Raw genomic sequence first — 17,873 nt, forward strand, 5'->3', positions numbered from 1 at the left:
TATAGGCTATATTACAAAAGTTGCAAGAGGAGCAGTTGGCCACATTAGTAGGGAGGGTTAAGCCCAAAAAATAGGCCTTTGACTTCAAGTCATGATGCAAAGGTCTCCTTTGGTATGGAAGTACCTTAGGGTCATACAAATTAATTTATCCTAAGACACAAGTGAGATCACACTTTGTATCAGAAATAAACATGTTTTTTCAAAAATGGCCGCCAATGCGCCGAAAATACTCTAGAGCCCATATCTTTGCTTCTGTTATCGCTATAATGACAAATTTGGTGTCAAAGTGTACATTTTTGGGGTCAAGGAATCCAATAAAATTGGTTTCAAGTTTATAAAAATATAAATTTTCCCCATACCATGACAATTGGGGGTAAATATGCACATTTCACATAAAAATTGTCATCAGAGTGACTTTAGTTATCTTTTCGTTCAAAAACTTTAATTTTGTATTTAAGAAGTGCAGCTACTTCTGTACATTACATTTGTCCTAAGTAACATGAGATTTCGACCAGTCAGGAGTAGCCTATAGCATATCAGTTCCTGCAACAACACATCCCATCTGCACCAGGAGCTGTGACAGCTGTTGAAGGTCAGAGGTGACAGGTTAACACTTTGAGGTTTGTATGACTTTCTCATTAAATAGAAAAATGTTTTTAATGTTAGATAACTAATAAATAGCTAGCTAGTTGACTATGGAAAAAAAACCTTAGAGGGAAAACCTCTTTTCTCGAAAATACTGAAGCCCAAAATTATCCTTATAATTTTTATTAATTTAAAACACACTTGCTGCAGCTAGCAGACCTAGGCGAGGCAGCTCGCGCGCCTATTGGATGCTATACGGCAACTGCTGCAACCTATCGAGGCACTGCACGTGACGTAAGCACCAATGAGTGGGCGTGTGGGTGAATGGGCGTGACTTATGCCTATATAAGCCAGAGCTCGATAAAATGCTCCTTGGTTTTCATCGACTGAAGCGAAACCAGATGGTAGCACAAGCACGGCAGGGTTACGCAACACTCATTCCCTCTTCTAGAGAGAACCGAGGACGTTCTCTTACGAGAGTACTCTGATGTTGCGTAAGCTAGCTTCTGCTACGGGAATCCAATTTAAAACGCAGTGCGTGCTAAATCTACCACAACACTGACCTAAGGGCGAGCGCCCTGAGTTCATATGATATGGGGATATAAAAATGGGCAGCTAGACCTTTAGATCGGCCACCAAACGAAACAAATAGCTGTCCTGACCGTCTGAAAGCAGCCGAACGTTCCACGTAAATTCTAAGGGCCCTAACCAGGCAAAGGAGATTCACGTCAGACTCGCTGTCTGATCCGAAGAGAGAATGTCAGATTGAAGAGGCGGTGGTACCAGTACCAGTCGGTCGCCTTCCAAGGTTTCAGAGCTGCGACGCATTTCTGATTGACCCTGAGGCGAAACAGATTGGAGGCCCAAGCTCGAGACGGCACTCGTGCTTTCAGCCACCACTCCAGCGGGCGCATGCGAAGCAGACCCAGCTGGAGTACTGATGATGATGAGGCCATGAGGCCCAGCATTTTCTGAAATCTCTTGAGCGGGACTATAGTGCCGCAATGTTCAGTATGCGCTCTGGCGATAGTCGCGCTGTCATTAACAGCGAGTTCAGCTCTGTGCCCAGAAAGGATATTTCCTGTCTGGGGATAGCGAGCTCTTCACCCAATTGACTGTGAGACCAAGATTCTCGAGGTGTTCGAGTAATATGGTCCTGTGTTCTGAGCTCTGAATGAGATCGAGCTAGAATCAGCCAATCGTCCAAATAGTTCAAAGCTTGTATGCCCTGAAGTTTCAGGGGCGCGAAAGCAGCGTCCATGCACATCATAATAAACAGGATGCCAGGGACAGGCCGAACGGTAGGACTGTGTATTGATATGCCTGGCCCTCGAAGGTGAATCTCAAAAATCGCCTGTGACGAGAGAATGTCAGACTCGCTGTCAGATCCACAGAGACTTGTGATCTGAAAGGATTGGCAAGTACTTTGGGGACATAATCATGTCTTGGTTTGAGGATGACCTTGGAGTCATTAGGCCCAAACTCAAGGCACGACGCGCTAACAGAGTCACCCACCAGCTTGATTGAGGCGATAGCCACTAGAAAGGCTGTTTTCAATGAGAGATACTTAAGGTCCACAGACTGTAGAGGTTCGAAAGGGGCACCCTTCATGGCCTCCAGGACCAAGGAAAGGTCCGAGGGGGGGCGAGGAGGGTTCATCCTTCAAGCTCCCCTGGGGAAGCGGACTACAAGGTCGTTCCTACCCAGTGACTGGCCATGCGAATGTTTGACAAACGCAGCAATAGCCGCCACATATACCTTGAGCATGGATGGGGATCTACCCTTATCCAAGAGCTCCTGTAGGAAGGAGAGAACCTCTGACACCCCTCAATGGGCTGACGCCCCAGTCCGAATTGGAGGCGTCTGTCAAAACCACTATCAGTTTAGAGATTACTCCCAGGTTTACACCTGTTTGATACCAGTCGACCGCCTTCCAGGGCTCCAGAGCTGTGACACAGTTCTGAGTTAACCTGAGACGTAAACGACCGGATGCCCATGCTCGACGCAGGACCCGCGTCTTCAGCCAGTGCTGTAAAGGGTGCATGCGAAGCAGACCTAAACGATGAAATTAAGTTTTGAATGGACTGTGTGTTTGGCATGTGTTTTTTAATAAAAAATTGAATACTTCACCTCCAATTGTCATGTTAAGGACAACATTATTGTTTTTTAGTCTTGGAACCTATTTTATTGGACTCCTTGACCACAAAAATGTACCCGTTGATACCAAATTTGTCATTATAGCTATAACAGAAGCAAAGATATGGGCCTCTCAAGTATGGTCGGCGGCCATTTTTAAAAAAAAATGTGCGTATATAAGATACAAAATGTGACCTCACTTGTGTCTTAGGATAAATTTATTTCTATGGCCCTAAGGTACTTCCATACCAAAGGGGACCTTTGCATCATGACTTGAAGTCAAAAGTCACTTAACCTCCCTACTACATCCAGAAAAATGAATGGATCTCTATGGGCCTCTGCTGGACATCATTATATAATCATGATGATTGTATAAGCATTACACATTTGTAATGCACAGTGTATATTTGTAATACAGTGATTTTTTTTAGATGATAGAATATCTGTCATGACAACTCTAAGAGTGTTAGGCATGGTAATGGTGGATATGAAAATGTTGATATGTTCTAGGCCAGTGATCTCAAACTCAATTCCTGGAGGGCCACAGCTTGCTCCAACCCCAACCCAAACACACCTGATCCAGCTAATCAAGGTCTTCAGGATTACTAGAAGCTTCCTTGCAGGTGTGAGTTGGAGCTGGCTTGGAGCTAAACTGTGCAGAGCTGTGGCCCTCCAGGAATTGAGTTTGAGATCACTGTTCTAGGTGGAATAGATCTGATATGCTGCTGCAGCAGAGCAAGAATGGGATTTGCTACTGCCAATACAGACACGCTGCTGCTGTACAATATAGCAAATATGAATTACCCGTAGCAGATCTATACAGGTGGAGCTGGGGAAGGTGGAAGATTTCTAAAAAAGCGTGTTGCAACTACAGCAAATGCTTACAAAGTATTTGAAGGTTGAGCACACAAGTTCATTGGCTAATGATACAGCAGAAACCAATCAGCGGTGCCTTATAGAGAACAATGTGATTGCAAGCAGATTGAGTAAAGGACCTATCAGCCTGCGCCATCATGACAGAACTTTTTATTTGTTTTTGGGTAACTATATAAGCTTCAAAATTGACCTAAATCTTTCTAATAATATAAGAATAGCTTCTTCAACCTAAATAACCAATGGGGGTATCATGCACCACTTATTATTATTGTCCTCAGGCTCTATTCTCATTTATGTTTTAGACTGGCTTTACAATCCACTGAAGTTTGCAACCATGTAGGTAAAGATTTTAAACTGTTTTATTTCGGGAAGCACAAAAATAGGCATTTGTCTTTTCAACTTTAAATGTTTCTCATAGGCCAAGACTGTTTAAAAGCATTTCTTCTTTTGTATTCATTGAAAGCATTTATTCAAAGGGGTCATATATACACAATACAATACAAATTTAATTTCTATAGCATATTTAAAATAACTGCTGTTGACCAAAGTGCTTACCAACATAGATAATACAACAAATTTAGGAACATGAAGAATCATCTGACTAGATCATCTCCTATTTCTGGGGCCTCAATTCACAACCGTTGCATACGCACAAAACAGGCCCTGAAAGAGGTGTACGCCACCTCCGACACATAAGTTGTGATTTATAAAAACAAACTTGACAGGAAAATTTAAGCCAACTCTGACCCATACGTACGAACATTTTGGAGACAGAGTAGTTTGGCGACACCCATGGTGAGCTGAGAGACTGACGGCAGAAGGAAAACCACTTTAAATCTTTCTTACGAGTCCTAATCATAAATACAGTGCATGTTCACAATAACAGTTTAAATAAATAAAAGAATGATTTAAACTATGTTTTACACCTGATTTACACATTTAGATTAAATGTGCCATTTTCATTAATGGAGTTAAGCACTTAAACTACATGAAATCATTACTGAGAAGTTACGAAAATAGAAATATTTGTAGTGGATGCAGTGTTTTTGAACACTTTTCCTGTGGCATGCTGTGTTTTAATGTTTTAACCACTCCAAGGATTGCTAAGTGCATGATAATAGCAGAACATATTTATCAGAAAATTTTTCAGCACAAGTAATGATAAATAATGCACAATAAAGCCTATCTGTTTCCATTAAAATTATAAAGCAGTTAAAAATACTATTTGGTCAGTGGAAAAGATTGAGAAAAACTTTCTCTGAAATGTATTTTATACTATTTTATTTATTTATTCAAAAACAAGGCAAGGATAGGCTACTAAATGATTTTTAGGAATGTAATGTGACGGCACATTTGTATCTCATATTTCCCTAATGATAAACATGGTATCACGTGGATGAAAAAGTATATGCAAATGAGATGCATATGGGGATAAGAATAGTAAAACTAGGCGTTGTAAGCTCCATATATGGCTATTTCGGGGAGGAGACGGGGTGGAGACACATGTGCGCACAATCCTCCTCTGACTGGGATTTATAAAGGGAATTTTGCACAGGTTCTGGTGTACACGGTTTTATAAGTATGAATATTTTTTGGCGTACGCCATTTTTGGCTTTCGGGCGCACGTACACTTTTAGTAAGGATCCTACACACTGTTTTATAAATGAAACCCCTGGTGTTTTCATAAGTTATTAAAATAACAACAATATATTTTGGGGCAATACCATGCAACGCTATAAAACCATCAACAAAATTCTGAATTTTACAGGAAGCCACTGTAAATAAACCAAAACTGAAGTAATTCTATCTCTCTTATTTGTACGAGTCAAAACTCTGGCCGCAGCATTTTGCACTAATTGTAGAAAAGATAATTGACCCTGTGGGATACCTATATATAAAAAATTACAGTAATCAATATATATATATACTGATTGGTCATATATAAAGCGCAATATAAATTAAGATGACTTATCTTGACTTGACTTTGAAAAACAAAGAAAAAATTACTTTTAAAACAAAGCAAATGTGGCAGTGGTGACTTGATGACTTCTTTCCAGTCTTGGCGTCTCTCGTGTTCTTTGCTCAGACGTGGCCAGGCTCTCTGGTGTGGCGGCTTGAGTTCCCGGCCAGGTTGGACTTCAGGCTTCGTGTCAAGTCTCCAGCTCAAGCCCACCATCAAGGACAGCAAGTATGGTATTTCCTATCCAATACAAAGATTATATGAACAAGTTAATTCATGAACGTTCTTTAGAGCTGATTCACAACAGAATTGAAGTCTGTTTGCATCACTGATTCTGTTATTTTCCTGTTTAGTACCATAAAGTCACTTTGAAACACTCTGTTTTGTATAAAGCGCTATATAAATGAAAGTGACTTGACTATAACAAGAACATTACAATGAACACAAATTTGAAAATTTCACAACAAATGATCCAGAATTGAAGACAAATGATAATATTCCTACTCTTTCTGTTACACTTCCTCACACCTGAAATCACTGATCGAGTGAATCTCCTGTCTACAGTAGATAATTTCTAATCCATTTATGTTGTAACATCTGCTCTAACGTCGGCCGTTTAGTTGGATCCCGGGTTAGGCACTGTCTAATCAGATCACTGCATTCTGTACAAATTTTAATAAGGAGACAGCAGCTTAGTCATGACCATGTGACTTTCCATCTATGAAAACAGCATCTAAAACATGATTAATATCAATGTAAAATGTTCCTTAACTTTACTTTAAAAATGAAGTATGTAGTTTCTGCGACAATAGTGGCACCTAGCGGAATTACACATTTTTTCAAAAGACCTTGCAAACGACCCTTTCGTGTATCGCAGCTCTTACTGGTTCTTGAGAAGGCATGTTTCAGGTCCAACATATTAGGAATACTTTTAGCTGTGTTGCATTGGTCTTCATGAAAATGTGACTTTTTGAACGGGTACATGATGATGCTGTATGATACTGAAGCATGTTTTGTAGCACATAGCATCACAACGTGTTTATGACCTGTTTAATCTTTGAAGGCATAAATGCAGTGAATGTTAGCTTTTACTGCTGTAACTAAAGCTGAATTTCTTTTCCCATGGCTTCGCCTGCTACAGTAACCACGCCCCAAACTCTCACTAGATGTTGAGCTATACAGGTCCTTCTCAAAAAATTAGCATATTGTGATAAAGTTCATTATTTTCCATAATGTAATGATAAAAATTAAACTTTCATATATTTTAGATTCATTGCACACCAACTGAAATATTTCAGGTCTTTTATTGTTTTAATACTGATGATTTTGGCATACAGCTCATGAAAACCCAAAATTCCTGTCTCAAAAAATTAGCATATCATGAAAAGGGTCTCTAAACGAGCTATTAACCTAATCATCTGAATCAACTAATTAACTCTAAACACCTGCAAAAGATTCCTGAGGCTTTTAAAAACTCCCAGCCTGTTTCATTACTCAAAACCGCAATCATGGGTAAGACTGCCGACCTGACTGCTGTCCAGAAGGCCATCATTGACACCCTCAAGCAAGAGGGTAAGACACAAAGAAATTTCTGCACAAATAGTCTGTTCCCAGAGTGCTGTATCAAGGCACCTCAGTGGGAAGTCTGTGGGAAGGAAAAAGTGTGGCAAAAAACGCTGCACAACGAGAAGAGGTGACCGGACCCTGAGGAAGATTGTGGAGAAGGACCGATTCCAGACCTTGGGGGACCTGCGGAAGCAGTGGACTGAGTCTGGAGTAGAAACATCCAGAGCCACCGTGCACAGGCGTGTGCAGGAAATGGGCTACAGGTGCCGCATTCCCCAGGTCAAGCCACTTTTGAACCAGAAACAGCGGCAGAAGAGCCTGACCTGGGCTACAGAGAAGCAGCACTGGACTGTTGCTCAGTTTTGCATGTCATTCGGAAATCAAGGTGCCAGAGTCTGGAGGAAGACTGGGGAGAAGGAAATGCCAAAATGCCTGAAGTCCAGTGTCAAGTACCCACAGTCAGTGATGGTCTGCGGTGCCATGTCAGCTGCTGGTGTTGGTCCACTGTGTTTTATCAAGGGCAGGGTCAATGCAGCTAGCTATCAGGAGATTTCGGAGCACTTCATGCTTCCATCTGCTGAAAAGCTTTATGGAGATGAAGATTTCATTTTTCAGCACGACCTGGCACCTACTCACAGTGCCAAAACCACTGGTAAATGGTTTACTGACCATGGTATTACTGTGCTCAATTGGCCTGCCAACTCTCCTGACCTGAACCCCATAGAGAATCTGTGGGATATTGAGAAGAGAAAGTTGAGAGACACAAGACCCAACACTCTGGATGAGCTTAAGGCCGCTATCGAAGCATCCTGGGCCTCCATAACACCTCAGCAGTGCCACAGGCTGATTGCCTCCATGCCACGCCGCATTGAAGCAGTCATTTCTGCAAAAGGATTCCCGACCATGTATTGACTATTGAGTGCATAACTGAACATAATTATTTGAAGGTTGACTTTTTTTTTGTATTAATAACACTTCTTTTATTGGTCGGATGAAATATGCTAATTTTTTGAGACAGGAATTTTGGGTTTTCATGAGCTGTATGCCAAAATCATCAGTATTAAAACAATAAAAGACCTGAAATATTTCAGTTGGTGTGCAATGAATCTAAAATATATGAAAGTTTAATTTTATCATTACATTATGGAAAATAAGGAACTTTATCACAATATGCTAATTTTTTGAGAAGGACCTGTATATTAAAAATCTTACATACTTCACCTTTAACTGCTTCTGTACAGAGCCTTTGCTTTATGTGTATGTTTATCAATGTTATCAATATGATTCACTCACCTTTGGTTAACTTGGAGTTCTGAAATGTAACTTTGGCTTGTTTGATTTCCGTTCCATTGCGAAAAGGAGCACATGATGCGTTCACCATCTCATACAACATCACTCCTAGAGCCCAGACATTTGCTGGCACGGCGTGGAATCTAGGTTCTGTTAAGACTTCAGGTGGGCGGTAATCCAGCAATCCTGTAAGCAAGACATTTGCACATTGTTGAGCTTTTTTTCCTTAAAGCATGAAATAATCAGTAAGTCACTCCATTCAGGTTTTCACACCCCCAAAATGCTCACCACGGTATATTTTGCTCTCGTAGCCATCACTGCTAACTAGCTGACCTTAGCCAAAGTCTAACAGCTTGAGCTCTAATGTGATTTTCTTCAACAGAAAATTATGCGTATGAATGTCGTTATGAAAAACACCATGCTCAATGCAGTGTATTAGTGCCAGCACAGCCTGTTGCATGATGACCCGTGCTATTGTTTCATGCAGTTCAGGATTACGAGTGATGAACTCCAGCAAGCTCTCGCAGGGTTCCGGGTACTCCATAACGAGAGTGAATTTTCGAGGGTGTTCAAACCACTCGTATAGTTGTATGACGTAAGGGCTTATGGGTTCTCTCCTCATCATTAGCAGCAGCGCCACTTCTGTAACGATAGGTCGAGGATGCCCAGGCTAGAGAAAAGTAGTAGAAAGAAGGTTAGCTGCATACAAATCTGAAGGATTCATATCATTTTTAAATGTACATTTCTTTGACCTTTTTAGTACGTTCAAAAGAGCCTTTTAAGCTCAAAGTTATTGTGTGCCTCTATGCTTATTTGTCAATCACATTTACACCTAAAGATTCCTACGGGTATATTAACTACAGTAATCTGCACTTAAACAATTCAATACAATTCAGGTTTTGGCCAACTTACAATATCAAGATAAAGATCCGTGTCAACTTTGCGCATTCGCTTGATGGCAACCTGCAAAAAAAAATAATAATAATAATAATCATTAACAATAAGTTTCAATAACAGTAACAGTTTTTAAGCACCTGCACCTTGCACTAAGTATTAAAACCTCTGTAATTTGTTTTAAATATGTTTTGATGCATGCAAGCGCAAAATGTTCATACTATTTGGTAAGAATACCTTTTTGCCATCAAATGTGCGTGTTCCCTCGTACACACTGCCAAATCCTCCGGATCCAATCATCTCTCCCACGTTATGGAGAGACTCAAAGGACTCTGAAAAACAAACAGAAACATGAGAAATATATGAGCTTGCTTGTTTTATTTTTTTTAAATATCCAGTCCTGTTTGTGTTGAGAAAATAATATTAATACGGGGAAAATAATATTAATATTCTCTGAAAAGAAGCCTTAAGATATTTTAGTGGAGAACAAGACAACAATATTGTTTAAAATAATGACTGCCGATTTACCATTATTTGTCTTGACGCCTGAGTGATCTGGCGCAGCTGATGGCTCAGGATTAGGCTCTGGCTCTAGATCTGGTGAAGGGACAAAAGGCTCCACGACATCTACAGCACTACTGTGGCAACAGCAGCGGAAAGAACACTTCATAGCGTCCCATAGCCTGTTGAGAAAAGAGGCAATTCCTTTCCTCTTCCTACATTCTGTGGGTATTTCTGAAATGAAGAAAAACAATTGAAAACACAACTACTATTAGAAACATCTGACATCAAATTAAGCAATGATATGTTACATCTGTACTGTGACTGTAATGTTACAAATACAAAGTAATGGAAATATTTCCAAGTTATCCGCTTTGACTTCTGCTTAATGACTGCATAAATGTCTCTAAATCTTATTTCACAATATTAATAGTCATTTTATTTCACAGTTATCACAATATATTTATTTTTCTAATTTTATCTGATCTTTTAATTAAAACAGAACATACATTTCCAGGCTTCAGTTGACCAACTCTGGCACATTTGACTGAGTTCTGGTAATGGCAAAGATCATATGGGCCATATCTTAAAATATATGTAATAGGCTATATATTTTTATATTATTTTAAATATAATATATTTAATAAACATTGATTTTTTATTAAATATATAGCTATGTCTTATTAATGACATATCCGACTTGCCACGACATCCATTTTGACAATTTTGTGTGCATTTGACAATTCAAGAGCAATAAGTCACGGAATATAATTATTTTCGGGATAGTGCGCTGTCTGAGAAGCGGCTTTCTGTGCACGTGTTTCTAGTGTGTGTCAGACAGAGCAAGTACTAGTTCATGGCTTTTTGAGAACGAAATTCGAAATGTTAAAAACCTAAAGCAGTCTTACGCATGAGATAGCAAAATCTCTATCTGTACACTTTACACTGCCCAGCCTTATTTCCCTCTCACCTGTTGAGCTCTTGTTCAGAGGAAAAGCCTCCATGGCACCCTGAGCAGTTAGGCTATTCGAAGTCTCTGTTGGCTCGACAGGAACTTGACCTGGCAGCGGAGGGCACAGCCACCCTTCGTGGCTGTCGGACCTGGACAAACGCCAGTTGCCGCAACTGCCCTGTTCGTTTCGGCTATCCGATCTATGGCCACTCCACCTCCAATCAAGGTTGTACAAGCATCTGCTGCTAAACTCTCTACATAACTGCCTCTCTACATTGCCCTCTGAGAGGGACGAGGATGATGCAGACATGATGTGCGGTGAAGAATCTGTCTGAGTGGAAGCAGTTCTCCTGGATCTGTAGCGGCCTGAGGCTGGAACATTTCAAACATCAAAAACTTTCAACTTTCTATTCAGTGACAAATTATTTATTAACTGAGCCATAACTTCTTTACTGAAAGCATATTCTGACCTCTGCGAGATTGTTTAGCAGGTCTTTTAAATGAAGAGGACTAACGTCCATCATCTGGGCTCTGCTGGCTGCCACTCTGCCACTTCCCCTCCCGGTGAGCCTGACCTGTGGACAAAGAAACAGACAACTCAGAAAGCAGTGGAGATAAATACCCAGGTAGCTCCTGGATCAGTGTCTGGGTCGGGTCTGGCAGCGGGTCCTGATCGCAGTCATCAGGCCAGAGTCTCCAAACCTCCTGACCAGCCATCTGAGTGAAAGCAGCTCTCCTGGATGTGGAGCGGTCTGAGGCTGGAATATTTCAGACATCACATAGTTAGTAATGTTTTAATAATAATCAATGTCAGTGGTCAATTACCAATTGTTAAGTTTATTTAATATGCAAGGAATCAAATAGCTGCATGTGATCACTTAGCTGGGAAAATTGGGGGATAAAATGGGTTACCTCACGCAAGTTTTTTCACATTAATTTAGTCAATCATTGTACAACATCATACATGACATACCATAAACAAGTGAAAAACGAAAGCACTTACCTCCTCTTTCACTGCATGTGAGCCATCGACAATCCTCCTCCAAACTGCAATAAAAACAATAAAAAATACAATACAAAAAGGAATAAAATACAGAAAAACCCTCAGAAATGCCCCTCCCTCCAAAAATAAATAAAATAGTAAAATTAAAAATTAAATAAAACACCAAACTCCTTCAAAAATAAGAAAGAACAATAAAATAAAAGTTGTGTATTATCTTTAGAAATAATATAAACTATTAAAAAAATTAAACTATGTAACGTTAAATTATATATCCTCCGAACTCCTTCTAGAATCAGTCTCCTCTTAGAAATGCTTAGAAAAGCTTCGTAATCCGCACAGAAAATTCTCTGCAAAGTAGCCTCGTCTCTCAACCAAGCTATCAGTTCCGAGTGTAAATAAAGGTTCGTTGTGTTTGAATCATAGGTTTGAATGCAGTCCGAATTCATCGTCACGAATTCATCTACGTCACGATTTGGCCAGTTACCCGGATGATAGGCCATATTGGAGATACTCGGATGTAAACAACATGGCTTGCACAGTTTATGTACTACTGGACACATTGTTACACTAATTTATGATGTCTAAACTACGGAAAAAAAACACATGGAAGCTGCAAAATTATATAGTTTTTTATACAGTAAAATTATACAGCTCAGTGAGAGAGTGATTTGAAATGCTATTGACTGAGTGCAGTGTTCCTGCAGCTACATGAGGGATGCCACAGTCATCAGAGAGATGGGCCTTTCAATATCATCTGAAGGACAGAAAACTGCTGTCTGTCTTTGTCTCTATCCCTCTCTCACACACACACACACCACAGCTGGCTGCTGACAAGCCAAATAAGAACATGTAGATGACAGGAAATCAATGAAAGCCAAATTATGATTTGTGAATAAACCAGATGGAAACACTAAAATGATTAATTCATGCAGTGTTCCAGGGTTGGCTCAGTCATACAAAAGACACACATCTTATCTTACTACAGAAGTTACTTATGAGAGTTTATATTTAGAGAATTAGAGATTGGAATAAAGATACATAGTATAAAAACAAACTACAGTGTTGTATTCACAAATCCATTACACCATGGTATGTATAACCAAACGTTATTATACACAGTCACACACACAAATATCTAGGCCTAAATGTAAGATTTGTTTTTTAATTGCTTTGCTTAATTTTCATTCATTTGGATTACTCTGTTTTAACATTAAGATTCAGATTCAACTTTACTGTGATTGTGCAGATTACAAGTACAGAACCAATGAAACGTTAGCATCTAACCAGAAGTGCAAAGATTAAATGTATATAAATTAATAAATCTAAAAATACAGTATATATATAAATATATATTACAGGAGAGCAAAATATAGGGTGGAGGTGCAGAGACCAGCTCAATGCAGTTGTCTAAAAATACAATACCAAGTGCAATATATTACATAATGCAGTTCAAGGTGCAAATGTAAAGTATAAACACAGGAAGTGTATTATTGAGAATGAGGAATGTGTGTATGTAAATAAACCAGACAACCTTGATGTCGTCTGCAAACTTGATTAGGAAGTTTGAGCCATGGTCAGGTAAGCAGTTGTGCGTGAAACTAAAATGCTGCTTTTTTTTTTTTTTTTTAATCAAATAGATGCAACTATACTATGGCATGCTTTTTTGAGTGCAGACATTTCATTTAGGCTATGTATGTAATCCAAATGGATGGATTTGTTTTTTTGTTAGTAAATCAAGTACATAAATCCTACATTTATGCAGTTTTTAAGAGTAACCGCAAAGCATTTTCACTACTGAGCTGTTAATTAACCCCGTTTCTGGTGATTGTCTTCGTTTTAGTGTTAATGTTTATAAAATAATGAAATCATGCATTCAAACTGTAGACATATGCATTTCCCAATATTTTTCTTTTTATTTCTAAGTAGATAAGAATCAAAATCGATCTCAATCTAACATTATTTTAGAAATTAGAAAAAATCTAAATGCGCTGCCTAAGAATATTTACATCTTTAGAGCCTCCTTTTACAGCAATGTCAGCTTTAAGTTTTTGAGGAATTTATGCATTTAAGTTTTGCTTACTGTTGGTTGATATCGACCCATTCCTTCAGGCTGTTTGGCTCCACAGTTGTCAAATAGAACTACAGATTTTAATTTACACTGACATCAGAGCCATGTCTTATGTTCTTAAGCCACGCAGTGTTTAATTACAAACAAATTCATAAACATTGATGTCTTACCATAAAGTTAAATATGGAATTATTCTCTACGTTTTATCTTTGTTGTTGAACAAATAGCACCCTCTGGTGCCCAAAGATAATACCAAGAAGAACACATTGTAGAATTTGCTCCAGACGTCATACAGCTCAGCATGAGAAGTAGATTTATATTTCAACATCACACACTCTTACAAAAAAATTATTTCAGTGGGCTAGGTTTCTTGACTCAAATTTAAAGAACCATTTTTACAAAAAAAGCCTCTATATAAGGAGAAATGTCTTATATGATTGCATAAAACTTTGTTTAACAACACTTTTTTTCTAGTGGAAAAAAAAGTTGAGCCATTTAATTTATAAAATTTGTATAAAACACAAAATGATTTCAAAAAAAATTAATTAGTTAAAATTAAATCCATTAAATGATCCCATGATGGGAACCCATTAAAAGGATGTATATATGAAGCACCTGACAGAACCCTTTACGTTTCTATAGAACCTTTTCTTGTAGGAGTGTATGGGAAAGACTTTATATTAATTATTAGAGTTGTTTTGTTCATACCTTGATGTTTCTGCTATATTCATTGCGTTGACCTTTGCTGGATATTGAATATGCGGTAAGACGTACTACAGTTCTGAAAATGCTAAAAGGACAGACTTGGCAAAACGTGTAAAATGATGAAAAATAGTATAAGAGGAGCAGCAGGTGGCATTTCAGGAAGAGCACCAAATTACATACAGTCCAACCCAAAAGCCATCTGTTGACCACGAAGAGATCAATTCATTCATTCAGTATTACAGTATGTTCTCAATTTCTGAGAATTTTATTTTCAAACCAGAACATAGCATATTTTTAAAAGGTTTTAAAAAAAATAAATAGCTTTAACCGAAAAGTACTTCATGTGCAAAATCTTGGCGCAAAACGTATGTCAATGAGATCCAGTCAGTTTCCTCACAAAAGATCTGCATACGTAGTGAGTAACTGTGAAACAGATGTGCGTATCAAGTCCACTCTCAGAGCAAAGAATCAGGTGTAGTCGTCGTGTCGATGTCTCAGCTCTGGGCCAGCTCTAGTTTGTTTTCTGACGTTTTTGGTCCTTCAATTACTTCTCCACACATGAACTCCTCCTACAACAAAAACAAGCTTTTAGATCAACTAAATATTCGGAGAAATGTTATTCAAAATCACGTTTAAGACATGCTAAATTCTCATTTTGTATGGAATATTGCAGTATTTATTACAAATCTACTCATGCACACATAATTTTGTTCTTTAAATTCATGTGCCCTCTTAATCTTTAATCAAAATAACTTCCCATCTCTCTTGCTATGACATCCCTTCTCTCCTCTGATGTTTTTTTACTGGCGTGAGGACGAGGCAACCTGTCACTCACACGAGATCACAGCAAACCACAACCATCCAATTCATTCCCAATGGACAAAATCAAGTCCCGCCCTATACTTTTACTTGTCTGAAAAGCCCTTTCACTCAAATATACGTCAAAATGAGGCAGAAAAGACTAAGACTGCATCTGAAAACTTAGGCAGATGACTTGATTCCTCATATCCTTATCACGCAATGACTTTTTTTTTTGCACACAAACTGACCAGTAACCACAACTTTCAGATGCCATCTTTGTTTTTTAGCCCAACTGTCACAGAATGGAAAGCACAGGATTGTGGGATATCAAAGGCAGCGAAGTATACATTTATAGGCCAATTCACACTGCACAGAAAAGCGCCAATAAACAACAACAAACTGGTTGGCTGTTAGATTTAGAATTGTATGAAAAATAACTCATGTTCACACTGCCAAAACAGACACCGACAAACACTAATTCAACATATTCAGTCGGGTGAACACAAACCCCAACCAACACTGACAGGGGTACACATACTGATCCAACAAAACCCAAATAATGTGTTTGCTGGCATTTGTCTGTGCGGTGTGAACTGGCCTTATGCTGCCTTCAAAAATCAATCAGATGAAGGTATCTCAGGAGAAAGGTAGTGAAGCTAATATTGGACTTGGACATGCCTTAATACCTTGGAATACATCCTTTGAGGGCAGCATTTTTATGCTTTCGGACGCAGCCTATGAAAAGACTATTGAAACTTTCACTTCATGATGATTTAAAACAGTTGAGGTCAAATGTTATCAGATTGCATTAAGTGGTCGCTTAATTGAGTTTGAAACTCAAAATAGTTGTTGAACAGATACTATATGAAGACCTTTTTTTAAAGTCGGCATGCAATAGAGGTTGTGATTTTCTTCCATGCTGTGACTTCTATCCAAGTGAAATGGATTCTCAAAGAAGAAAAAAAAAAAAAGTAGAACGGGACTTGAATTTGTACATTGGGAATTGATTGATCGTTGGATTGTGCCCTTGTGGCCTCCGTTTTTAATTACTCACCCTCATGTCTTTTCAAACCCGTAAGACTTATGTTCATCTTCAAGAAAACAAATGTAGATCTTTTTGATAAAATCTGATAGATTTCTGTCCCTCTATTGACAGTTACTCAACTACCACTTTGACACTTCAAAAAGTTCATAAAGAGATCGTAAAACTAACCGATATGAATTGAGTGGTTTAGTCCAAAATTTCTGAAGAGACACGATCGCTTTATAGGATGAACATAATGAATTTATGCTTTAATTTACATATAAACATTAATCCACTCACACATCAGTTGTGGTAAACAGAAGCTCAAGCATGTTCGCTTGACGCGCGAGAACCAATGAGGTTCATTCCCATGCGTTACGCAGCACGTTTGAGCTTCCGCAAGAACCAATGAGATTTGTTCGCATGTCAAGCAGGTTCAGTTAAGCTTCTGTTTATGTTCGCTGATCAGTGTTTAAATGTGTATAAATGCCTAAATTCAAAATGTTCAACATGTAAAGCGATCAAGTCTCTTCAGAAAATGTTGCCTAAACCAATCAATTCATATGGATTAGTTTTATGATGTCTTTATGAACTTTTTGAAGTGTCAAAGTGGTAGTTGTGTAGCCATCTATGGAAGGATAGAAAGCTCTCCGATTTCATTTGAAAGTTCTTCAATTGTATTCCGAAGTCTTTCAGGTTTGGAACGACATGAGGATCAGTAAGAAATTTCATTATGGGTGAACTACCCCTTTAAATGCGTCATCACCCCCTCCAATTAAACTACCTATTTATTTAATTAAAGTGCAGAACAACAAATCAATGACCAAGCCAAGTTGGCTATACACAAATATCAGAACATACATAACATCTTACCTTGTCATAGATTACTTTTACTATTAGTGAGCAGCTCGGACAGGTGGCCACTTCTTCTCCATTCTCAAGATCCTCCTGAAAAACAGGATATATATATATGTATATATATATATATATATATATATATATATATATATATATATATATATATATATATATATATATATATATATATTTGCCACTAAGTTAGTTAAACTCCCTCACTCTTGAGTTTTGGTTAATGGTATTTTGGTTAATGTCTTGTAACGTAACGTTAGTTCTTCAAGTTTAATCCATGAGCTAATACTAACATAAAAATGTTAAAAGGAGCAACGATGACAGATTCAAATACAATTCTCCATGTAAATAATATATAAATGAACACACATATAAGTGTGAAAAATATGAATCTGGAAATGATTAGCAATGACAGATTCTGATAGAACAACTTGCCTTCGTTATTGCGAATCTGTCACCACATGGACAAGGAAAATAATAGGTTTCTGTTTCTTCATCATACTCAAAATCTTCTATCTCAACCTCGTCGTGAAACACCGTCATTTTAAAATAAAAACTGGTTAAAAACCCTCGCCGATGCTGATTCAACATGCGGCCGCTGTGACATATGTGGCGCACAAATTTGACGTGGCCAGCAGCGAA

At 38.4% G+C, this 17,873-nt stretch overlaps 2 protein-coding genes across 2 annotated transcripts; both read right to left on the bottom strand.

Moving 5' to 3' along the window:
- Positions 1–3,934: 3,934 nt before the first annotated feature.
- LOC143707276 (serine/threonine-protein kinase pim-2-like) lies at positions 3,935–11,340 on the bottom strand. The gene is made up of 8 exons (XM_077199983.1): positions 11,231–11,340; positions 10,779–11,132; positions 9,836–10,042; positions 9,545–9,639; positions 9,326–9,376; positions 8,702–9,083; positions 8,417–8,599; positions 3,935–5,797 (listed from the first exon to the last, which is right to left on the bottom strand). Exons 2-6 carry the CDS (start codon positions 11,068–11,070, stop codon positions 8,748–8,750), a joined length of 981 nt encoding a protein of 326 aa, XP_077056098.1. The 5' UTR covers positions 11,071–11,132; positions 11,231–11,340; the 3' UTR covers positions 3,935–5,797; positions 8,417–8,599; positions 8,702–8,747.
- Positions 11,341–14,768: 3,428 nt separating this feature from the next.
- On the bottom strand, positions 14,769–17,873 carry dph3 (diphthamide biosynthesis 3). The gene is made up of 3 exons (XM_077199249.1): positions 17,667–17,873; positions 17,235–17,309; positions 14,769–15,105 (listed from the first exon to the last, which is right to left on the bottom strand). The coding sequence occupies exons 1-3, from the start codon at positions 17,820–17,822 to the stop codon at positions 15,031–15,033; spliced, it is 306 nt and encodes a 101-aa protein (XP_077055364.1). The 5' UTR covers positions 17,823–17,873; the 3' UTR covers positions 14,769–15,030.

The sequence above is a fragment of the Siphateles boraxobius genome, unplaced genomic scaffold, assembly GCF_051911475.1.
Source record: "Siphateles boraxobius isolate OS27281-9 unplaced genomic scaffold, OSU_SipBor_1 41, whole genome shotgun sequence".
NCBI lineage: Eukaryota > Metazoa > Chordata > Actinopteri > Cypriniformes > Leuciscidae > Siphateles > Siphateles boraxobius.

Bases quoted from the DNA above. Each gene is read 5' to 3' on its own strand.
- LOC143707276 (XM_077199983.1), bottom strand. From the start codon at position 11,070: ATGTCTGCATCATCCTCGTCCCTCTCAGAGGGCAATGTAGAGAGGCAG. The intron at 10,043-10,778 runs GTGAGAGGGAAA...TCTTCATTTCAG, and splicing joins TCTGAACAAGAGCTCAACAG to AAATACCCACAGAATGTAGG. The intron at 9,377-9,544 runs GTATTCTTACCA...TTTTTTTTGCAG, and splicing joins GCACATTTGATGGCAAAAAG to GTTGCCATCAAGCGAATGCG.
- dph3 (XM_077199249.1), bottom strand. From the start codon at position 17,822: ATGTTGAATCAGCATCGGCGAGGGTTTTTAACCAGTTTTTATTTTAAA. The intron at 17,310-17,666 runs GCAAGTTGTTCT...CCTGTTTTTCAG, and splicing joins ACAGATTCGCAATAACGAAG to GAGGATCTTGAGAATGGAGA. The intron at 15,106-17,234 runs GTAAGATGTTAT...TTTTTGTTGTAG, and splicing joins TAAAAGTAATCTATGACAAG to GAGGAGTTCATGTGTGGAGA.